Raw genomic sequence first — 21,322 nt, forward strand, 5'->3', positions numbered from 1 at the left:
TGACCCTCAGTTTCCTCATCTGAACATGGGGATAGAATAGTTACAGGCTTACATGATCATTGTGGAAATTCAAAGATGGTTCCCATAAAGGGCTTAGTAGAGAAGCTGGAACACAGTTAATACTCAAAATTAGCAGATGCCAGCTGATACACAGCTATGTATAGCTTCCATTACAGGCGACAAGGAAAGTTTATGAAAATTAACTACAGTTTTCACACATCACTAGTACTTCCCCATCAGCGAATCCTGGCCTGGAAAATCTACAACATATTCTTTTTATGTTCTTAAAGAAAAGGTGACTGTTCTTTAAATAGATGTCAAAGATCATGACAAAATTTGGAGCCCAAAACTTTATCGTTACCATACACTAATTCTCCACAAACTCTTTTGAAGATGAAACACAACCTATTTCCTCACAGACAACTGGAAACATAAGAGGCAGAAGAGAGTCAATTTTCTCCCAGTAGCACTGTTCTTTGTGGACGTTCTCAGCCCAGGCAAATAACTTGTTTGAAATTTAATGTCAGAAGAATATTAATATATCAAACATGCACATTTCCTTTCATGCAGAGGCTTCACTTCTACAAACTTATCCTACAGAAGTATGTACAAAAGCATGATAGATTTAATTACAGCATATCCTATGAACAGTTTTTGATAACTAAAAATTGGAAGCAACTCAAATCCAACAATGGCAACATCATTAAATAACCAACTATACTTTGTGAGTACATCACACCACAGTAGAATGCCATATATTAAAAAATAATGTATTGATGGATGAATTCATGTGGAGCGCTCTCTAAGATGTATGACATGAAAAAGCAAGCACGCAGTTAAAAATGAATATGCATGTACACATATTGCTCTATTCGCACAGCCGAGGCACAGAAGGCTGCATTAAGAATCTGTTGACAGTGGTTATCTATGAGAAGAATTATGAAATAAAAAGGAACAAGAGAATGAAAGAACTTTAATTTTGTCACATACAGTTTTGAAGTACTTGAATTTTTTATACCTTGTGCATGTTTATTTCACTTTAAAAAATCCTTTATATTTCCAAGCTGTCAGCTCAAAAGCCAAATTGCATCATCAAATTATAATTAACACTGAGCTAAAAGGAAGTCTGAGGAAATTAACATGAGGCCTTTCTTGAACATCTCAACAAACTTCACAATGAAGGCAAGAATACTCTTAGTAATTTCTTTTTCTTATAAATAAGTGAGTTCACCATCAGCTACCTCTCCTCATTACATGTGGTGTAGTATAGTAGAGATTAAAACCCCTTTGTGGAGACACAGTTGTATTTGAGCGTGGACTCTGCTTGACACTAAAGTATATGTTGGCTCAGAACCAAACCTAGGGCCAAACCTGGCTTTCCATCTGCTTTATGTGACCTGTGAACTAGGGAAGATTTTCACATTGTTAAGTAGTTTAAAAAATTAAAGCAATATTTCATAATACATGAAAATGATATAAAATCTAAATTTGTTTCCACAGTGGAATTTTATTGCACTGCAGCTACATCTACTTATTTGCATATTATCTATCAGCTACCACCCTATATGGTAGACTTGTGTTGTTGCAACAGACAATTTAATGGACCCCAACACCTGGAATATTTACTATTTGATCTTTTACAGAAGAAGTTTGCCAACTCTTGCCTTCCACAACTGACCTAACTGAGCCTCACTTTCCTTAGTCATAAAATAGGTACAGAAATAGCCCAGTTCCACAAAACGTTGTGAAGACTGAATGTAATGAGTGACGTGCTCAGCATTTACTGTGTTTTTAAATTTTATTTTTCTCATTTAGCATTTAAATCAGGGTTATTTCAACAACTGATTGATAGAATGTCATTTTTATTTATTTGAGGTTTTTTAGTGGTATATAAAATAATGTTTTACCTCCGGACTACTGGTACCTGAGATTAGATGAGAGAGGCTGAGCCTGACCCAAGTTTGTTAATTAATACTTTTGACTATAAGCATGATTCTCATTACCTTTCCCACGTTAACCTCCCACTCAGGCAATAATCAGGAGTCATCATAGTGACTATTATCCTTTGGCAGAATCAGCCTCTCCAAGTGACGTGAATGGCTCATTCATGGAAGCTGCTTGGGACCTTATTGCACACCCTGTTGGCTGCTTCCTCCTACACTGCCTTGCTTTTGAGACAACCCAGCTACTTTCCCTAGTGTACAGAGCACTGGAAAGCTGAGTCTTTCCAGAGGCCCTCAGGCAGACACATGGAATACTCAGGAAGAGGCTGTAACATGCTTCAGGGAAAGGAGGAGAACCGAAACACATAAGAGAGTAACAGTAATATATCACTCTATGAGGATCACAGCAAACCCATATCCTGTACTTGATTACTTACTAACCTGTATAAATCATACTCATCCACACTAGCTTATTGCTGATTCCTCCAATAACTCTGCAGGTTAGGTACACAAACTCTACTCTACAGACCCTCGGAAGTCATACAGACCCTCGGAAGTCCATATTTCAGGTACCAGCTAGGATCATGGCATCACCAGAAATCAAAACCCCATCTTCTTTTCTATTCAATCTATGGCTCTCAAACTTAAGCACGCATCACAGTGAGCAGAGAGCTTGTCCCAACACAGATTGCTGGGCTCACCCAAGTCTTTAGTCCACCAAATCTAAAGTGAGCTGGAGAACCTGCATTTCTAGAAAGTTCTCAAGTGATATTCATGGTGCTGACTGAGGTTCACAATTTGGGAACAAATGAGTTATATTCCTGAGCCCCTGAAAAGCTGAAGCCCTTACCATTCCTCCCCTTTCCTGCCCCCTGCTCTTCACTCAAACCCTACCCAGATAAATGGACTCCCTAGGATATTTTGTTATTTATTTTCAAAATGAATTAATAGATTAATTCTATTATTGTCTTCACAGGGCTGACCATAAGACCAGGAGCCAAGGGCCTGTAAACTAGTCCTGACTGATCAGTAACTGGCAAGGAAGATTTTGGCAAAGGATTTCTCCCCTCAGACCTTAGATTCCCCTCTGTTAAGCAGAAGCACAAATTAGGTGGTTTCCAATAATCCTTCCTGCAGGACAACAAGGTTAATGCTCCAGTACCAACAGAGCAGCCTCCCTGCCCTGGGTGCTCACTGTCACCATCACCCATGCAGCTCCTACAAGGGGTGCTCTCAGCAGTGGAAGAGCCACTGGGAAGGTACATGATGAGACTCAGTAGGCAGCAGTGGAATGACGTTTTTGATTGGCTTGTACATGGTTGTATGACACTTAATTTCAGGCAACAAGTTTTCAAATAGCTAAAGAGAAGGTGATGGGGAAAAACTCAAGCTATACTATCCCTCCTAAAAACAGATTAGCTTCCCTTGGGTTGTGCTAGGTCTGATAGAGACTTTTTCCTGCTCGGTACATTTTCATGACATCCTCTCTCTCCTGGTTTTCACTTCTTTAAAAGTCTGAGTATTGTTGTATTTCAAAAGCTTTGGTCAGGAATACCATGATGTCTGACTTTATTTTCACTATGTTCACTGAGAGGGTGAGCCTAATTGGGTCTAGAGTCTTCCTCAGGCAAATGGTACACAAACTGAGACCTCAAGGATGAATTACAGGGCTGGGGATGTGATCATAGGTAGAGTCCTTGCCTTGCATGCACAAGGCCCTGGGTTTGATCCCCAGCACCACACACAAGAAAAGTAATAATAATTACATAGGCCACTTGAAGGGGGCTGGATAGAGACCCTGGGACTAGCTATGAACTAATACTGATAATGCTAAATAGTAAACTGTTAAAGGAACAGACAAACAGCTAAGAGATGAGAGATCTATAATTCATGTTCCTACCCTATCTCCCTCCATACTATCAGGAAATTGCCAGTACTAGGACAATTTTTCATTTAGTACAACTGAAGAATCCAATCCATGCAGGAGAATATGGTCCTGAGAAAAATGCAACCGTCAAATGGTGGACAGCAGAGTCATGAACTCACCACAACCACTGAGAATATTCTACAGGAAAATCCCTGCAGCATGGTTAACCAAGTACTATATGTGACATTCTCTAGCCTGACTACCCGCTGCTTTCTAATCCTGGAACTTGAACATCCTTGGAAGCAGGAATAGTCCCTGTCCTTTCTCCTCCAGAGCAGCCCAGCTCGGTGTTGACCAGAAGTAAATACTACACACACACTTTGCAAACACATCATAATCCTTTTTTATCTGAGAGCTGTAGGGTCTTTTCTTTGGTGCTCAAGATAGCATGATGTAAACTACATTTAATCTGTAGTACATTTTCCATTTGGCAAACAAAATGCACTGAGTCAGATGACAGGAATTTTAAAGAGCATGTCTGGTAGGGCTGCAGCATAGAATTTGTGATTGTGACTCTACTTCTCAAAGCCGGACAACAGCGAATGACAGGACCTACTAGGCCAACTGATTCCTCCAGGTGCTCAGTTGGGACTGTGTAAAAATGCCAGTGTCCCAAGTCTCTCTTTATTTACCCATCCCCCCCCCCTTACTCAAACATTTGATGATTAAGTGAAAACGTTTCATTGTGGACAGAAGATCCCAAGCTCTCTACATGAGTGTCACACTAAGAAACTGCACAACATTTGGAAATTTACGCCTCTGTCTGGAGTTCTAACAAAAGAAAACAAGGGCACACGGGGAGCCACGGGCAGAGAGCACCTGTCTTCCAACCGGCTGGCTCCCTGCCTTGTAGGCACCCAGAAGGAGGGGCCCAGGCACACAGGGAACCACGGTCGGGGAGCGCCGGTCTTCCAGCTGGCTGGCTCCCTGCCTCATGGGCACCCAGAAGGACAGCCGCTGGCACAGGGGGAGCCACAGGCAGGGAGCACCAGTCTTCCGACCGGCTGGCTCCCTGCCTCGTAGGAGCCCAGTGGAGCCACGTGGCGGCAAGCGCTGTTGCAGGCCGGCCCTCAGGCCAGCCACCGTCGCTCAATTGAGAACAACCATGACACAGAGAAACAATGACACAATTGGCCCACCATGCACCAGCTGCAGATGCCCACCCACAGACATATGTGAATCATTCAAACATGGAGAAACCCCTGGGAATAGATGCCATGCAACGGGTCACTCTTTATCCTGCCATTGAGAACCAGAAAGGTCCACAGTCAGCGGAGGAGCAGCTGCTGAACAAGGACTCGGAGAACATGAGAATGCAGACTAAGCTCGAGGAGTCAGAGGTCCTGTGGACTGGGGTCATGAGAGCCGCTCGGAAGCTGTAAACCAGGAGGACCTTGCACAATACCTGCAGAGACTCCCTGGAAACCATTCTTCCCCTGACAACACAGGCTGTGGTGGAGCTCCGGAGAAGTGTGCAGCACAGTTCCTGCTGCCTGTGCTGACAGTTGGGGAGAGGACACTAACCGGTTGTGGGGTCCCAGTGCGATAGGAGGCCGGAGAGAAAACGCTACAAAAAATGGCTTTCGCCCCAGATGGCTCACTTCATTTTTGACAACCCTGAGGCTGTAACTACTTGTTAGATCTCTTGCGTATCTCTGTCTTCCTGAGAAACCACTTTGAAGATACCACCATGTATTACAGCAGCCATTGATATTTTCCTACTAATCTATCCATAACTCTGCAATGTTTGTATTGTTCCTACCCTATTTCATAAATGGATGCATGTCTATTATTATGTGTTTCCTACAACAACCATTAAGAAAAGTTAATGATTATTCAATAGGTCACTCATGTATAGTTCTATTTATTTTCTTTAGAAGCCACTTCGAAGATACCAAAATATAGTACAACAACTATTGATAATCTCCTACCTCTTTTGTCTGTAACTCACTATTATTTGTCTATTTGTTTTCCTGAGAAACTATCTTGTAGATAACAATATGTAAAACAATAACCATTGATAATTTCCTACCACTCTGTAATTTGGTAAGCCCCCCCTATTATTATGTTATCCTTCTTTTACTCTTTAAAATAAAAAAAAACCTTGTTTCATACCCTGCAAAAAAAAAACAAAAACAAAAACAAAAAAAAACATGGCACCAGGGGCATTTATTTTACCATTCTTGCCAAAATTAACAGAATCTACTCCAAGGAACAGGTCAGTTCCGAATTCATGAAACTTAAGCTCTAAACTGACTGTATGTGTACATTATTTTTCTTTATTAGGAGCATACAATAATCCAGCTATTGCTTCTTTCTTGATCTTTCATATTTGCAATCAATGTGGCTTTGATTATACACTTGTACCCCATGTTCCTATTGGTGAGCCTTGTAAAGCTGCAAAGCTATGACTTTGGTAAAGTGAGCTCACCTCAGAGGCAATGGCAAGAGGCTGTTGGGGGAAATCCTATGAGAAATCACTTCAAAAAAATAAATTATCACCTTTCAACAGATCTGCCTTCTCCCAGAACTATATAAACTCGAGGTCAGAAGCAATGTCAGTGGTACCCTATGCCCGTCCAATGCTCAATTTCCCCAGGGTTGTCCACTCTTATATGGGCATATCTCAGGGATGGTGACCCACTCTAACTCCTCCCTACAGGCTTCTGCCAGGAAAAGCCCATATTTAGGCCAAGCCCAAGCCCAAACCCAACTCTTACCCATTGGTCCCAGAACTACCCTCCAGAGACAAACATCCTCAATGCTGTCTCTACAGGTACCCCAACAAATACCCAAGCACTGCTCTTATGTCTGGAGTCACTTAACACTTCCATACTGTGCTGGCTGGTTTTGAGGCTTGCCTACCCCTCCCAGTCCTCTGCCACCCCACTCTTCCCTTAAAAACTGTAAAGCAGCTGAAGTCATTTGGGGAAGAAATCTGGGCCTTGCTATGAAAACAGGATAATGAGTATTCACCCCTAATCTGACAGTATAATTTTATCATCACAAACTGGGAATTTCTCCTGCTTCCTAATCACTGATATAAAGAGTGACTCAGGATTGACCTCTCTAAAAGCAAAAATCATAATTATTAGCATATGCCTGCCAACATTTATATGGCTTACATCCAAAAATTATATTATAAATAATTTATCTGAGTTGGATCACGGAGAATAGATGTAGCTTAAAAGTAGGTACTCTGAGCTTCCATAGTGATTTTAATGACTGCTCCATAAGACTTGCTTCAAAAAGAATCTAAAATAAACCAGGTATGGTGGGACATGGCTGTAATCACAGCACTCTGAAAGACTAAGACAGGAGAGTCACAAGTTCAGCCTAGGCAACTTAGTGAGACTTGTCTGAAAATCAATCAGTCAATCAATCCATCAATCAGTGAGTCCATCAGTCGGGAGGTGTACCTCAGTGCAGATACTGGGTTCAACTCCCAGTATCACTAAAAATATGCATATATAAAGAACAATATTCCTGTGTCTCTGCACTGTGGTGATGTGTCTAAATTCTTTTACCACAAGGAGCTTTTTTCACCCACACAAAGCCCATATTACCTGCATGGAACCCTATTAGCTCCACCTAATACCACTGCGCTTGCGCATGTCACTTCTCTGGGGAAGAGCATGGATGCTCCGAATCATCCCTGTCCTACAGGGCCTAAGAGACCCCAGCCCTAGAGTAGAGAAAAGATGATGGATTCAGTGCTTAATGTTCTGGTTTGGATTCTGCATGTCTGACAAAGACTGGCTCTGCCTGCCACTTGGCTGAAGACAGAGATCTATTCGCTTCCATTAATTGGCAGCACACATCATCTGAACTCCTTGTGTCTGCCAGGAAAAGCTCAGAACTCTCTGTTCCCAATGCTAAACAGTTACCAGAAACAAAGCAGTCAGAGTGCTCCCTGTTGGAGAGGCAAGCCAACCACTCTCCCTGGCACTGTCAACCAGACCCATGCATCAAGGTAGTTTTAGAAGACTGTGTACATGGTATTATTGGATTAATTTCTAGAACTGGTGTCTGACACCAAGAACTGCTGCACCCTGAGATGTGTGGAGGAAGTTCTGTGTCACTGGCTGACCCGGGTGTGAATGAGGCCCACCCTCACACACCCTCTCTGGTCTCAGTGCCAGGAACACCTATATTACCCCCGGACAGCTGCCTGGTTTTTACGTTACGGGAACACAGACCTAAGTGGCTAGAAAGCTGTGGGCCCAGCTCTGAAAGTGCACAGAACATTACTATGTGTGCCCATGAGTGCTTCCTTTGCGGTGGCTCTATTGAATTTACTTATTTTTTCTTTATACTCAAAGACTGTCATCTGTTCATTTTATCACCTGATACTTAAATATGTCTGTAAGTTACCTTTTGCTGAATGAGAGAAAGAAAATTGAAAAGTAACGATATGTCAGGCTATCAAACATATGGTTACAGATCTGAGAACAACTGAGTGACATGTCAAGTAAGTTCTCACAGGAAAATGGAACATGCCCTGGAGTGGCTGCAGGACAGGGAGGCGAGGGCACTGACTGCCCCAGCCTGCAACTCGGGGGGCAAAGTGGGTGGGAGCTACGAGCAGAGTGCAGGGTGGGGACCCACTGGGGTGGGGTATACCTTGGCCAGATTCAGGGTTGGAGTGTCACAAGACTCCATGGTACGCAGGGGATAATTTTTTTTTTAACCCAACTGGACATTTTCTTGCCTTAGGGAAGAGTGCACCTGACATTTTCTACCTTCTCTGACGCTTTTTACCAAAATCTTCAAAGCTAAAGAAGAGCAGGAGCAGCAGGTGGCCATCTGCACAGCTCTCGTACTCCATCACAGGCTCCTACGCCCACACCCCAACACTTGCCTCTGCACATCAGTATTTGCCAGATCCGACAGCCTCTGCCCAGGGGCCTGGGCACCAGTACGTGCTTCTTTTATTTGTATAGGTACATTTTAGATATACATAATGATCACATACATCACAGGGAATTTGTACCTGTACGTGATATACCTTGGTATCTCTTTTTCCCCATTCCCCTCCCCTCCCTTCAACCCTTCTTCCTCTCCTTATTTACAAAAGCTATGTTTCCATATTTTCCTTCTTTTCCTATCCCTTCTTTCCTTTTCCCCTGCCCGCTTCCGAGTCCCCATTCCCTTTTCATCATTTTCTTTCCATTTCCCATTATCTATTATACACTTTTCATCTATATTTACACTTTTGATTTCTCACAGCAGAGAAACAATGTTATTTAAACAATATGTGTCCAATTTACTTCACTTAAGAGTATGATCTCAAGGTCCATCCATATAGCTATAAATGTCTCAAGCTTATCCTTATTTATGGCTGAGTAGTACTCCATTGCATAAGAAAAACCACATCTTTTTTATCCTTCACCAGTTGTTGGAAACAACTTTGAGCTGTCTCCAAGCTTCAGCTGTTACAAACTGTGCTGCTGTATACATGGGTGCGCATGTATCACTGTGGTATGACACTTTTCATTCTTCTGGGAAAATACTAAGAAGAGGAATAGCAAATGAAACCTTTAGTTTTAGTTTTTTGAGGAATCTCCACACTGATTTAGACAGTGATTGCACCAGTCTATACTCCTACCCAACAGTGGAGAAGGGCCCCTTTTCCCCACAGCCCCTCCAGCATTTGCTATTGGTTGATTTCCTGATGACAGCCATTTTTTCTGGAGTGAGATGGAATCTCAGTGTTGTTTTTGAAGGAATGAAAAACAGCAGAGAAAGAGCCTCTCTGAGACGTGGTGTCCAGAGACTGGAATATAGCAACATGAGGAAGAGAAGGAGGAGAGAAGTGGGTTCCTGGCACCCAGCAAGGATCTGAAGTGAAAAGTGAAACCCAGAGGGAGAGCAAAAAGAGGTGCTTATGCAGAAGGAGGAGGTGGCAGTGGGACTTTTTCCCTGAGCCCTGGCTGACTGTCCTAGAGAGTCAGGTCAAAGCAGCAGACGAATGGTGACTATTGGTGACCCCAGTATACGTTTCTAAATCTCAGCAGCTCCATGTCCCCTGTGAGTCTTGCATGTTATTCTGTGTGTGTGCACACATGTGTGGATGAGAGCATGGCTGAGTGCATGTAGGTGTGCATGAGTGTAAGGGAGTATGCATGTATAAGTGTGTTTGAGAGCACAGGACTACGCATGTGCACAAGGGCATGGGGATGTCGTGGACATCAGGGCATGGGTCTGCGCATGTGCCTGAGGGCACTGGAGTGTGTGTGGTTGTCCGTGAGGACAGGAGTGTGTGTACACATTTGTGTGAACAAGGGCATGAGTGTGAGAGTGTGTGTGTGTGCGGAAAAGGAAACAAATTTTTTCTCCTTTACTGGGAGTGAAACACTCTATCTCAAAGTGACACAGGAAGCCAGGTGGAAGCACAGTTACAACCCAGCAAGCAGTCTGCCCGGACTCAGGTTTGGCATCTGAGCTCTCATGCTTGTATCAAGCGGGGGTTAAGCCTGCAGGCCTCTCAACACAGTCAGGGCAACAACTGAGGCAGTGTCTTCCCAGCTCTGCTGGGTGCCACTCCACTTCATTTCCAGACACTGTGAAGAAGTCGGAAGTCCTGCCTGTACCTGGCCTAGCCCTTGTGACCACCTCGGCTGAGGTGGGGCTCCACCGTCTCTAGAAGAGAAGCAGGCGTTAGCTGCCACAGCCCCACTGCCCATGCACTGCACTTGATCCCCTCACTGTTTATGATTCTGCTTGAGGGGCCCGGCAAGTGCTTATCAGAATGAGTCTTCAAAGGTAAATGGGTAAAGAGTGAAAGCTCAGCAGTGTATTGTTTTTTCTTTGCATATCTTAATATGTGTTTTTGCCTTGTTTTGTTTTACAGCACTGGAGACTGAACCAGAGTGTTTGCTCTGAGCTACATCCCCACCATTTCTAATTTTTTACATTGAGATATAGTCTCACTAAGTCACTAAGTTTCCCTGGCTGGACTTGAACTTGCAGTCTCTCTGCCTCAGCCCCCTAGAGTGTCGAGGTTACAGGCATGCACCACCACTCTTAGCTGGTACATGTATTTTAAAAAGAAGCACCCTGTTTGCTGTGTGTCTTCTGAAGGTTCGTATGTTGAAATCCTAACGTCCATTGCGATGGTACTTGGGGATGGGGCCTTTGGGAGGTGATAAGAGCATGATGGTAATGCTTATTAATGGCATTAGTGCCCTTATAACAGGGACCCCAGAGCATTCTCTGGGTCTCTTTCCTCCATATGAAGGCACAGGAGGCGACAACCGTCTATAACCCAGAAGCAGGTCCTCACTGGAACCCAACTTGATCCAGACTTGCAGCTTCCTGAACCATGAGGAATAAATGTCTCTTGTTCATGAATTACTCAGTCTATGGTATTTTGTGTAGGCACACAGACTGACCAAAGAACTGTCAAACTTCCCTTCCATAGCCCTGACTGAACAGTATCAGAAAATACTTCTTGCCATCACACGTCATTCCTTCTAGGCCACTTCCCAATATCTCCCCAGTCTTTCCAAAAGCCCCCCTCTAGGATCCTTTTCCTGACCTTCACCCAGAAACAGCTGACATTCCCTCAGCCCGAGCCCCTTTCTGCAAGCTCCTGCCAGGAACAGCAGACCTGTCCTTTGTCCTTTTGTTCCATGTGTTCCTCTGTTAGCTACACAAACCCTAACCCGCTCAGCACTCACTATGTCACCAAGGAGGGTTTTATCAATGAGTCATGGATCAGTTAGCTCACACTATAACACATCAGACACTCCAAAAAGTGCTAACATCCTTCCAAATCTAAGACTCAGAAACAAAACTTCACTCCCCCAACTCAAACCAAAGATTCTTTGTCTTTATAGTAAGGCCAGGTTAGGAGTTTTATAGATCCCTACAGCATCAGCATAATTTACATCTTACAGATAAGGAAAGTGAGGCTCAGAGAAATTAGGTACTTGGCTTGATACACACATCTAGTACAGAGGAAAGGCAAGACCTGAACAGCTGCTGACACTGCAGAGGCTGGGGCCTTCCCAACACGCCACACTTCCTCTCGTCACAGGGGTCACTGGGCAGAGCGTACATTAAACGTTTCCAGCCATGAACTGAGGCATAATAGAAGCAAGGCCATGACAAATCGAAACCCTCTACCTCTGGCACGGAAGGAGTAGGAAACAGCGGATTTCTATAGTTTTCTCCAACTAGCCACTTCTCTACTGTGGAAATGCTCTAACCCACTCTATGCTGCCCAGTAAAAAAATTTAAGGAGCAATATTGATCAACTTTAAAATTTGGCTGACATTTTTTTCCCTATTGAGAATTTACCCAAACCAAAGCTGGTTCATTAGGACTCCACAAATAAGATATAATTAATTCAAGGAGTGTTGTTCTACCTCGCAGGTGGAATGGCAGCAAAGATTTTTTTCCCCTTTTATAAAATTAACACTACAGTTTATGAGTTTGGGGAGAGGTAATAAACGTCTTTAAAATGGATTTGATTGTGCTGAAGGAAGTTCTTAAATACACTACCAGAAGGCCACAGTGCCCCATAATTGCAAGGTGAACTTTACCACCCTCATGATTCTCCATTATTCTATGCAAAGGATGGAATCAAACCCAGGGTGGCTTTTGCTTCCTGGTTTCAGGGTTTCAAGGTCCTGAGAGCTAGCTAAGAAGCCAGAGAGAAGCCAGACTACAACACTCACAGAGCACCCCTGTACTCAGCAAGGGAATGGGACCTATACAGTCACATCGAAGTGAGCTGACTGAACCAGGAAGAGATGCAGTTTATTAAGAACATACCTCTGACCAACTCCTCAGCCCTTTGCAGGCATGATCACATTAGTCTTCACAAATGCCCTGCAAGACAGGTGTTACTGGCCCCACCCTAAGATGAGAATGTGAAGGATAGATTAATCCAAGTGTTTAGTATAGGCAGTGGGTAGTGGGAAAGCCAGGATGTGTCCTTGAGACCTGAAAAGATCTGCTCCTTCTGCTACACCTTTGCCATATACCACCTACAGGAGTCTCTAAGGAGAGAATTTGTCTCCTACTTTGGTCTTTTTTTTTTTTTTTAGTTTACATTGAACCTCCCTCCCCACTGTGATGGTTAAAAGGTCCATTTAACTCCATTTGTTTTACTGAAGTTACATTCATACCTCACTAGTTAAATTATAACCTTTGAAACAACAGCATTATTATGCTTCAATTTTTTTTATTTTCACTTCTTTTATGAGAAAACACAGACTGAAACCCATGCTACCTGAACTTACCAATCACAGACGGCAACAGTCTTGGAGTCAGCTATTCTACACCTTTCATGACAGAGATGGGCAGACTGAAGTCAAGAACAGCAGTGTGATTTGCCCAAATTTGCTCGCTTTAATAGTGGCAGAGCCGTGTCCCACCTCAGCCCTTCTCCTGCATACAGGACCATTGCAAGAGTCAGTCAGTGTGCTGGGAATAAAAAGCAGCCACAGCAGCAAAACAATGGAGGACAACAAGAATGTCCATCGTGGGAGTGTAATCAGGTAAACTATGACACATTAGCAGAATAGTAAAACAGAAAAGAATCATGTAGAAGTCCAAGTATCAAACAGAAAACTTTAGATATAACTTTTTCAAGTTTTTATTAGTACACGTTTGCATTACCTACGAGTATATTCCTTATGGAGAGTAGCACAATCACCTAACACTTCTTGATTCTTTTCTTCATCCCCTTTCTGTGTTGAATGCAACAAACAGGTTAAGGAAGGAAACATTAATTTTTACTGCGAAACATATAGTTTAGTACAATATTGTCTGTGGACATGCACGGATGGCACTAAAAGTATGCAAACACAGACAAAGCAAATTAATGATCCAGTCACCCTTACAGCAAAGAAAACGGGAAAGAGGACCAAGAAGGCACACCCATGGGATTTCAATCTTATACATTTGATGTCTTATTTCTCTAAAATAAGCAAACAGATAAAAGCAAAGATGAAAAAGGGAACTTTCAACTTGATCTGACTTCAAAGCAGAGAGACTGAGTTAAAGCAGGGGCTCACCAATATTTGAATTAATACTTTTTTGTTTCTTCCCTGACAGAATAGAGTAAGAACATTTGAAAAATCAATATGCCAAAAATATTTTAAATAGTAAACAATTTTCTTGTCAGAATCAAGACAGACAAGAGACGATGGAGCCGAGAGAGGCTACTTTGGTTGGAGCAGAGGGTAGACGTTTGGGGCAGGGACAGATGAGTAAGAGGAGTTGCTGTAGTAGAGAAAACACCCGTCCTAAATTCTGTGGCAAAGGAGTCAGGAAGAGGGAGAAACCAATGCCACCAAACGTGAAGGAGACAAAAATTAAGATGCTTCTCACAAACCAGGCTAGCTGTCTAAAAATCAGCAGCTTCAGGGATCAGAGAAGGTCAATGGATCCTTTAAAAACCAAAAATTTTTCAAAGTCCTATAAATGCAAATGGGAGGCTTTGGGGGTGGGGGGTTAAATTCCACATCAGGAGGAAAACTACAGAGACTCAAGATCTGTATGAAACCTGTCATGTAAAATCTCAGATTCATCTAGAGGGAATTTTTTTTTTCTAAAGAATAGTTTTAGAAAAAGACAATCTTGCCTCCCCATGCCCCCTTTAAACCTGCCAAAACACCAGTGCTGTGGTAATCCACTGGGCTCTGGTTCCACAGATGCGGCTGGAACACTGGAAGAACTCTGTCCTTCTGAGTTGTAGAAATTTCGCCTCCAAACAGTTCAGGGCTTTGGTCAGGATTTGAGCTTGTCAGGATGTTGGTATAAAAGATTGGGAGCCAAAGGGCAAGGGTTTTCTTCTTTTCTTCTATTCAAGTGAACAGCATGAGGGAAAGAGGCCCTGGACTTACTGGGCTTTATTTTTATCTGGAGATCAATTTCTACAAGTTCCTATTCTGCTCTGAAGCTCACCAGCATCAGCAGAGGGTTAGCTGCAGCTGGGCTGCTGGGGAAGAATGATTAGTATTCACTCCAGAAGAAAAAGTGTTATCCTTAAAGTCAATGGCTATACACTGTACTCACGGCAAAACATTCAATTATTCCACTTTAAGGGAGCCCACTTGGCTTAGCTAAGTTCCGCCAAATCTCTTCAGCCATTTCTCCTAACGGGACTTGTCCCATCAAACAAAACTTCACACCAAGTAAATCAGTGAGTTGTTTCCAAAGTGCACCATGGCTACAGCAGAGAACCTGGATGCATCTGTGTCCCATCTGGACATATTTCTCTGGAATATTTCCGTGTGATCAGAATGCCATTCTAAAGGAAGGTGGTGAGTACATACATAAACTGCATTCCCAACCCCCAGTGCAACAACAACAAATTTTTCTTAATAACAAAAATATTACAAGTAACGTTTCTTTTCCAAAATGGACTAATGGTAAGTTTGAAATAGCTTGTTAGAATCCACTTGTGATTTGTTTATCCCCATTGTGTGAATCCTCAAAGTTTCATGTTTTATAGCAATATTGTGGTTCTTTCTTTCCTTTCTGAGCCCTCTGCATAACCTTCCTATCAAGTCCTTAGAGGGAAAAGAGAAAATAGGGCAATACCTCCATTACTGGAATAAAGGTGACTGTTATCAGGTTAAAGGCACAGAATGTGTAAGGGCAAATTGTGGCAGAAAAAAAAGCCACTCAAGTACAGTGCAATTATGTCATGTGTATAAACGCTTGAGAGCTGGTTCCCAGCTACCAGAACCCAGACCCCCTTCCTCCCCACCAGAACCAGTGTGGGCTCTTGCCCACACATACTCCACACCTGCCTCGATGGACGTCTCTGGACAGGTAACTCTTGGGAAGACCCAAGAGGTCTTCCTTAGTGCAGCTCCTATTACCCAGTGCAGTGGGTTTAGCCATCAAGCATTTGCTATTTACAGAATGAAGAAATTAGCACACACATTGTGAGCTGAACCCCTTCAGCTCCATTAAAAGGGACCCCAGGCAGGGCACTACAGTCACTCACTAGAGTACAGCAGGCTACCACCAGTACATTCCTGAGAGGCTCAAAGCATCAAAACACCAGAAGGGAACAAAAGGAGAAAGAAAGAAAACCTGAGATGGAAGGGAAGGGAGCCACAGGGAGAGGCAGCTAACTAGGAAAAGGGAGAAATGGGAAAGATCAACTAGGGCTCAAACAATGTTTATGAACTACTTGCCACAATCCATGCGTATTAACTCCATTAGTCCTTTCAATGCTAGTTTTGAAAGTACTATTTTGTGCTTGCAGATGGGCAGGCTTCCAGTAAGAGAAGTTAAACAACTTGCCAAGAAGCACACAGCTAGTAACTGGCAGTCAAGTTCCAAACTTGGAGAATCCAACTCCCGAATTTAAAAGCCTGGACCACATGAGCCAAAATATATCCCACAGACTATACTACCTTTCAGTGAAACCATAAAAATAAAAACAGATGATCAAAGGCAAAGTTGCAAAATGGTACGTTCAGTGAGCCCTTTACTGAAAGATTCCTCAGAGCTTTTTTTTAACACTGTTAATAACATTGTGAATCTCCTACAGAAGACCAGAGTGCATGTATGCCCAATACTTATTTGGCAAGGGGTTGTTTTCTTTGGGAAGCAGCTACTGGACCAGGTCCCGCTCGGAAAAGCACTAATATATACGTTTGCAGGGCCCTCAGAGGGAAGGGGCTTCTACAGGGCAAAGGAGCAGGGGCACTGGAAGCTCTAAAATCACTGTGGAGCTCTGCACCTTAGCCAGCCTCCTGCAAGGCCAATTGTGGGCTTCCACTTCCCCTGCCTATGGAAGACAAGAAGCCTGTCTGCCTCTGCCCGGAGCTCCTGCTCACAGTGCACCTTAACCAGCTCTCTCTACAGGATGTCTTTGTCTGCAGACATCACAAAGAAATTTCTGGCCTGAATAATTGTTCTCTTTAGTTCTGATCTCTTGTCCATCCCTTTTGTGAGCATATATGGCATTGAATCATTAGAAGAAAAAAACAGTATGCTTCTTTGCCTTAACCTCACAAAGACCTCCTCTGGAAAAACTGAGGTTGATGGCTGCTATTTTACACTGAGCAACATTAATAATTTGCTTAGCAATAAACCAGTTTGAGGGTGCCAGGTGAGGCACGTTTCTTCCAACTGCCCTGGAATCAATTATATGACATTAGGTGCTAGATCCAGGCAGCCCTTTTGTTCAAAGCTCAGTAAATAATTTCAGGCAGAGACCAATTACAGCTCAATAACTATTTCTTGAATACTCTGAGTTTCCTAACTATTACACCAAAATCAGAAGCTATAGGGGCATTTCAGAGGTCAACCTGAGTCCTATAGTTAAAAAGATCATTGAGCAAGTACATTTGTGGGCTCTTAATCATAGCTATTAAGTCACCAAACATAATCTTTAAAAATATAGCCTCATGATGTCACTATCCTTGCTCAAGAACTTCCTATGGCTCCCCACTGCCAAGAAAAAAATTGTAGAATCATATGGAATGCTCTTCATAACCTGCCCCAAAGCACTTCATAATTACACTCTACTAGAATTCCCACGCTGGGCTTTCCTTCACTTTCAGTCCTCTTACATCTCAAGCCCAGTCCCTATCACCTCCATCATGAAGCCACTCCAACCCCATCCCAGTCCATATTTGTCTGAATTTCTGAAAATTCTTTTCAGCAAGTTCTGTTTCTACAAAGCATACGTTTTCCCCCACTGCCCACCTTAACTACATTTCATTCTTTCAGCTTAGGAAAGAAAACGACTTCTCCCTGCTGCTGACAATTTCCACAAGAGCTCAGCCATTCTCCTAGTTTCTGGAAGATGAAATGCTGCACATCTCCATTGGCTGTGGTTTATGTTTCACCAAGCCGTGTCAAAGCTGATATAGTAACCTCCAATTTTTATTGAGCAGCACACAGTGTAACTGATGACGTCTGCTGAGGCTGGTATTTTAAGTGAAAGCTATTCTCAGCTCTGCCTGCTCTCCCCACAGCTTTGTGTATAAATAGGCAATAGCAGTGACACCTGAGCTGCGAAGTGGGGACACTCAGCACCAGCCCTCAATTATAGCCCATGAAGTCATGAGGTTTCTGGGGCAATTCATGTGAGCAAATCCAGTTTTCAAATGTGCAAAGTGGGAAAAACAGATGGCAGGGTGGGACTCTGCTAAATACACTCCCAAGGGAGAAAAATCTTCATCTGCATTTTTACCTATGTAGATCTAAATACCATTTGCGGTTTGGTGGTAAATATTTCAGTGCAACTCCAAAACCAAGGGTAATAATCATGTATACCCCGCAAATAGCAACTTACACCCACTTCCATGTATTCCTTCCTCTAACATACAGTACTAAAAATAAAAATGTCTTCCCTTGGTCAAGTTTTTGTATTTGTTTGCAAGCCTTGTAGAAGAATAAATCTGACAGCTATTTGATTCTTGTAGCACAAGAACCTATTTCTGGTTCTTAGCTAAGAAATATCAGTTCACTGTAACTATCAGTTGAATTGCCTTCCCGAAGCCAAAGCCTCCTAGGATGTCTGCAGATGGGCTTGTCAGGCACAGATAGCAGGCTGGAGGCTCTGCGTGTAAGCGTATTCTTCCTGCGTGAAGTTTTATCCCCTAAAACATTTTTAAAATTTTGAACATTTTCATAGGAATTTCCTAACCTAAATTACTAATGCTTCCTGTACTTCAATGTAAATTACTGTGATGATTCAGTCATTGTTGGATCAATACAGCAGTGAGGCCCAAGAAAGCTCACACATGTGCAGCCCAGAGAGAACCTTCCAATGCGAGCTTTCCCGCATATACTGCCCCTCCAGAGTCCCCTGCTTGTCCACTGCATGCTTCTGCATTCACCCACACCTGCTCCATACCCATTAACATATCCCCCTGCAATTGCTGACTGACTTATCTCCCTGCTTCCCACTCTGAACTCCTCTATGGTGGCTACCAGCTTTTTTACCCTCTCCTCGGTACTTGGCTTGGTACTTGTGAAAACAGTGGTAGCTCAATAAATGTTTGAGAATGCAGGAACGAATAAGCAAAATGTTACACTACTTAGAGGCATAAGATAAATGCACATGTGAAAAACTTAATACCAAGTTTGCTGATAAGAAAACCAGAGTCCATACGGAATGACCCATTTAAGTGACAAAGCTGAAGGAGGCATTCCATGCGACATTACAGGTCAATGCCTCCCTCTCAGTTGGCTGCCACAGTCACATGGAATACTTAACACTTGGAACTGAAGCTGATTCTGAGAAGCATATGCACTTTGAGACATGTAGGCAGTATTTTTCCTCAGAGTTTTGGAATTAATTACATATGTGGACTTCATGTACAATCTACCATCATTTTCAACAGCAAGGTCTGAGCCAAGAGAAGGTCCTCACGGGACAATGGGAAGAAAAGCAGGATTCATAGCAGGTCCTCACTGTATCTTAAATAACTCACACAAGGACACAGTTAGTGATTTACAACAGCCTTCCTGAGTCTACGCTTGCTGCGCTGGGTTGAAAAAGCCTTCTGAGAACCAGGCTTAACCCCAAATGGTCAGTGAGCCAATACTGAAACAAACATATTTAATAACCATGAAGAAGGTTTTTTTCAAACCAACCAATAAAACATCATTGCCCTTAAAAATATCCCAGGATTAACCTTTATTTTTCGAAAAAAAGCTTTCATTTTTATGGTTCATGTGGTCTGGGAACAATTCTAGACACAGTATGTTCTGTGAATAAAAACACTGGATTCAGTGCTGGGATTCACCAGGTTAGTCTGATAAACATTTCACTATTTTTTAAGCAAAATCAATAATTGTACTGGTCAATTCAATTTAAAAAGTGTTTAAATCTGTCCTAGACATAACCTCAGACAAAATCAATTTTATAAAATAATTTCTACTACTCCACTCAATTCAGTCCCCAGAGTCAATAAAATAGGACACAGCTAGTGGGCTTTTCTGGGAGAATTATCTTGGAACACAAGGAAGAAAACATGAGACAGCAGTTCCCTTGGACGACACAGAAAGAAATGCTACATCCTTTACCTTGGTCAAAGGGCTTGTTGGGATTCCAGTTTCTGAAATAGTCATCCTACAAAAGGAGAAAACATAAAACAAAGGTCAGATTTCAGGAAGCTTCTCACAAAACCATATAAAAACTTGTCTTTCGTCCTATCTCCCAAAACACAAAGGAAAATATTTGCCTTAGAAATCTTTCCTCACGCAGGTACTAACATGCAATCAAACATCTCTATTTACTTTTCAAATTCTTGTCATTCAAACTGTACTTATTAAACATTGGAAACAGTACAAACATTTCACCCCTATACGAAAGTGCATTGTGTTTCTTGGTTTGACACGGAAACCCAGACACCTTCAGAGTGAGTGCGACATGTTTGCCATCAATTGTACTTGAGGTGATGCCTGGCTGCTTTCACCTATGATTAAAGCCTCTTTGTTTGTAACAGCTGATAATTCAACTGTCAACATTTCTTTTATATGGAGACATGTATCTTGTGGTGCACAGTTCCAGTTTTCCAACACTCACAAAACATAAAAACAAGAGGGCCATTCAAATGTTAGAAATAACGACTGCCATACGTTTAGCTTTAAGTCAGTGCTCTGTGTATTCAGAAGGATGGAAAAACAAAGGCCTGCCAGCCTGTACTATTCGTTGCCCTGTCTTTCCCGCATGCACTGTGCATCAGTTGATGATCTGAGGCTGGGGTATTCATTACCTTGCAATTGCCTAGACTACCGCATCATAGTTATATTAACTTCTTCCCTTCTAACTGCCCATCCTTCCAAACCTCCACTGTCTGCTTATTTGATCCTCCCCCTGTGCACGCATCAGTCCCTCTGGTCTCTGACACACACCCACTGTCAGAAAAACCGAGCAATTTGCCAGTGGAAGAGGTGTCTGTCATTCCTGAATGTCATCCCCACACCTGTAGGGTATTGGCCTCTTTTTAGTTAATGTCCAGTTTATAGAATGTGAGGGTTTGGGCTAGAAACTCAGCATGATGCAGACATTTTCACAAAACTGGACTTCTCTTTCTCTTCTGGAGAAGTTAATGTATATCAAAGTACACAATTAGTTTAAATTACTGTCCATGCTGTCTCTTGCTGCAGTTTATCTCCAGCAAAATCTCCTGTGAATTTTATCCGTCCCTGTGTTGTTCAATTACCTGGCTTTATTAGATCCTGGTTAGTTCACCTAAGCCCTTAAATAGATTTTAGGAAGCTGAATTTAGAGTAAAATCAGAACATATTGCTTCTTGGCCAGTGATTTTCATTTTCCAGAGCATGAATAAACATGAACAGGTTCCTCTGGATCCTAGAGATTCAGCATTAAGCTATTTTTAACTCCAAGGAATTGGCCCACTTTGCTCTGGCCTTAATTTTATGGCCTTACTAGCTTTATACCCAACTGGTTAGGGAGCCTTTGGTATCCACACCAAGAAATACCACTGAGAAAGTT

General features: G+C 42.6%; 1 protein-coding gene across 1 annotated transcript in view; it reads right to left on the minus strand.

The window, feature by feature from the left end:
- Positions 1 to 21,322, minus strand: part of Spock1 (sparc/osteonectin, cwcv and kazal-like domains proteoglycan (testican) 1) — a gene marked incomplete at its 5' end in the record, with an annotated part of 510,842 nt that overhangs the window by 261,698 nt on the left and 227,822 nt on the right. The window contains 1 exon segment of the mRNA XM_005376592.2: positions 19,888 to 19,933. Coding sequence (XP_005376649.2) covers positions 19,888 to 19,933 — 46 coding nt within the window.

Source organism: Chinchilla lanigera, unplaced genomic scaffold (assembly GCF_000276665.1).
Source record: "Chinchilla lanigera isolate Chin_1 unplaced genomic scaffold, ChiLan1.0 scaffold00007, whole genome shotgun sequence".
NCBI lineage: Eukaryota > Metazoa > Chordata > Mammalia > Rodentia > Chinchillidae > Chinchilla > Chinchilla lanigera.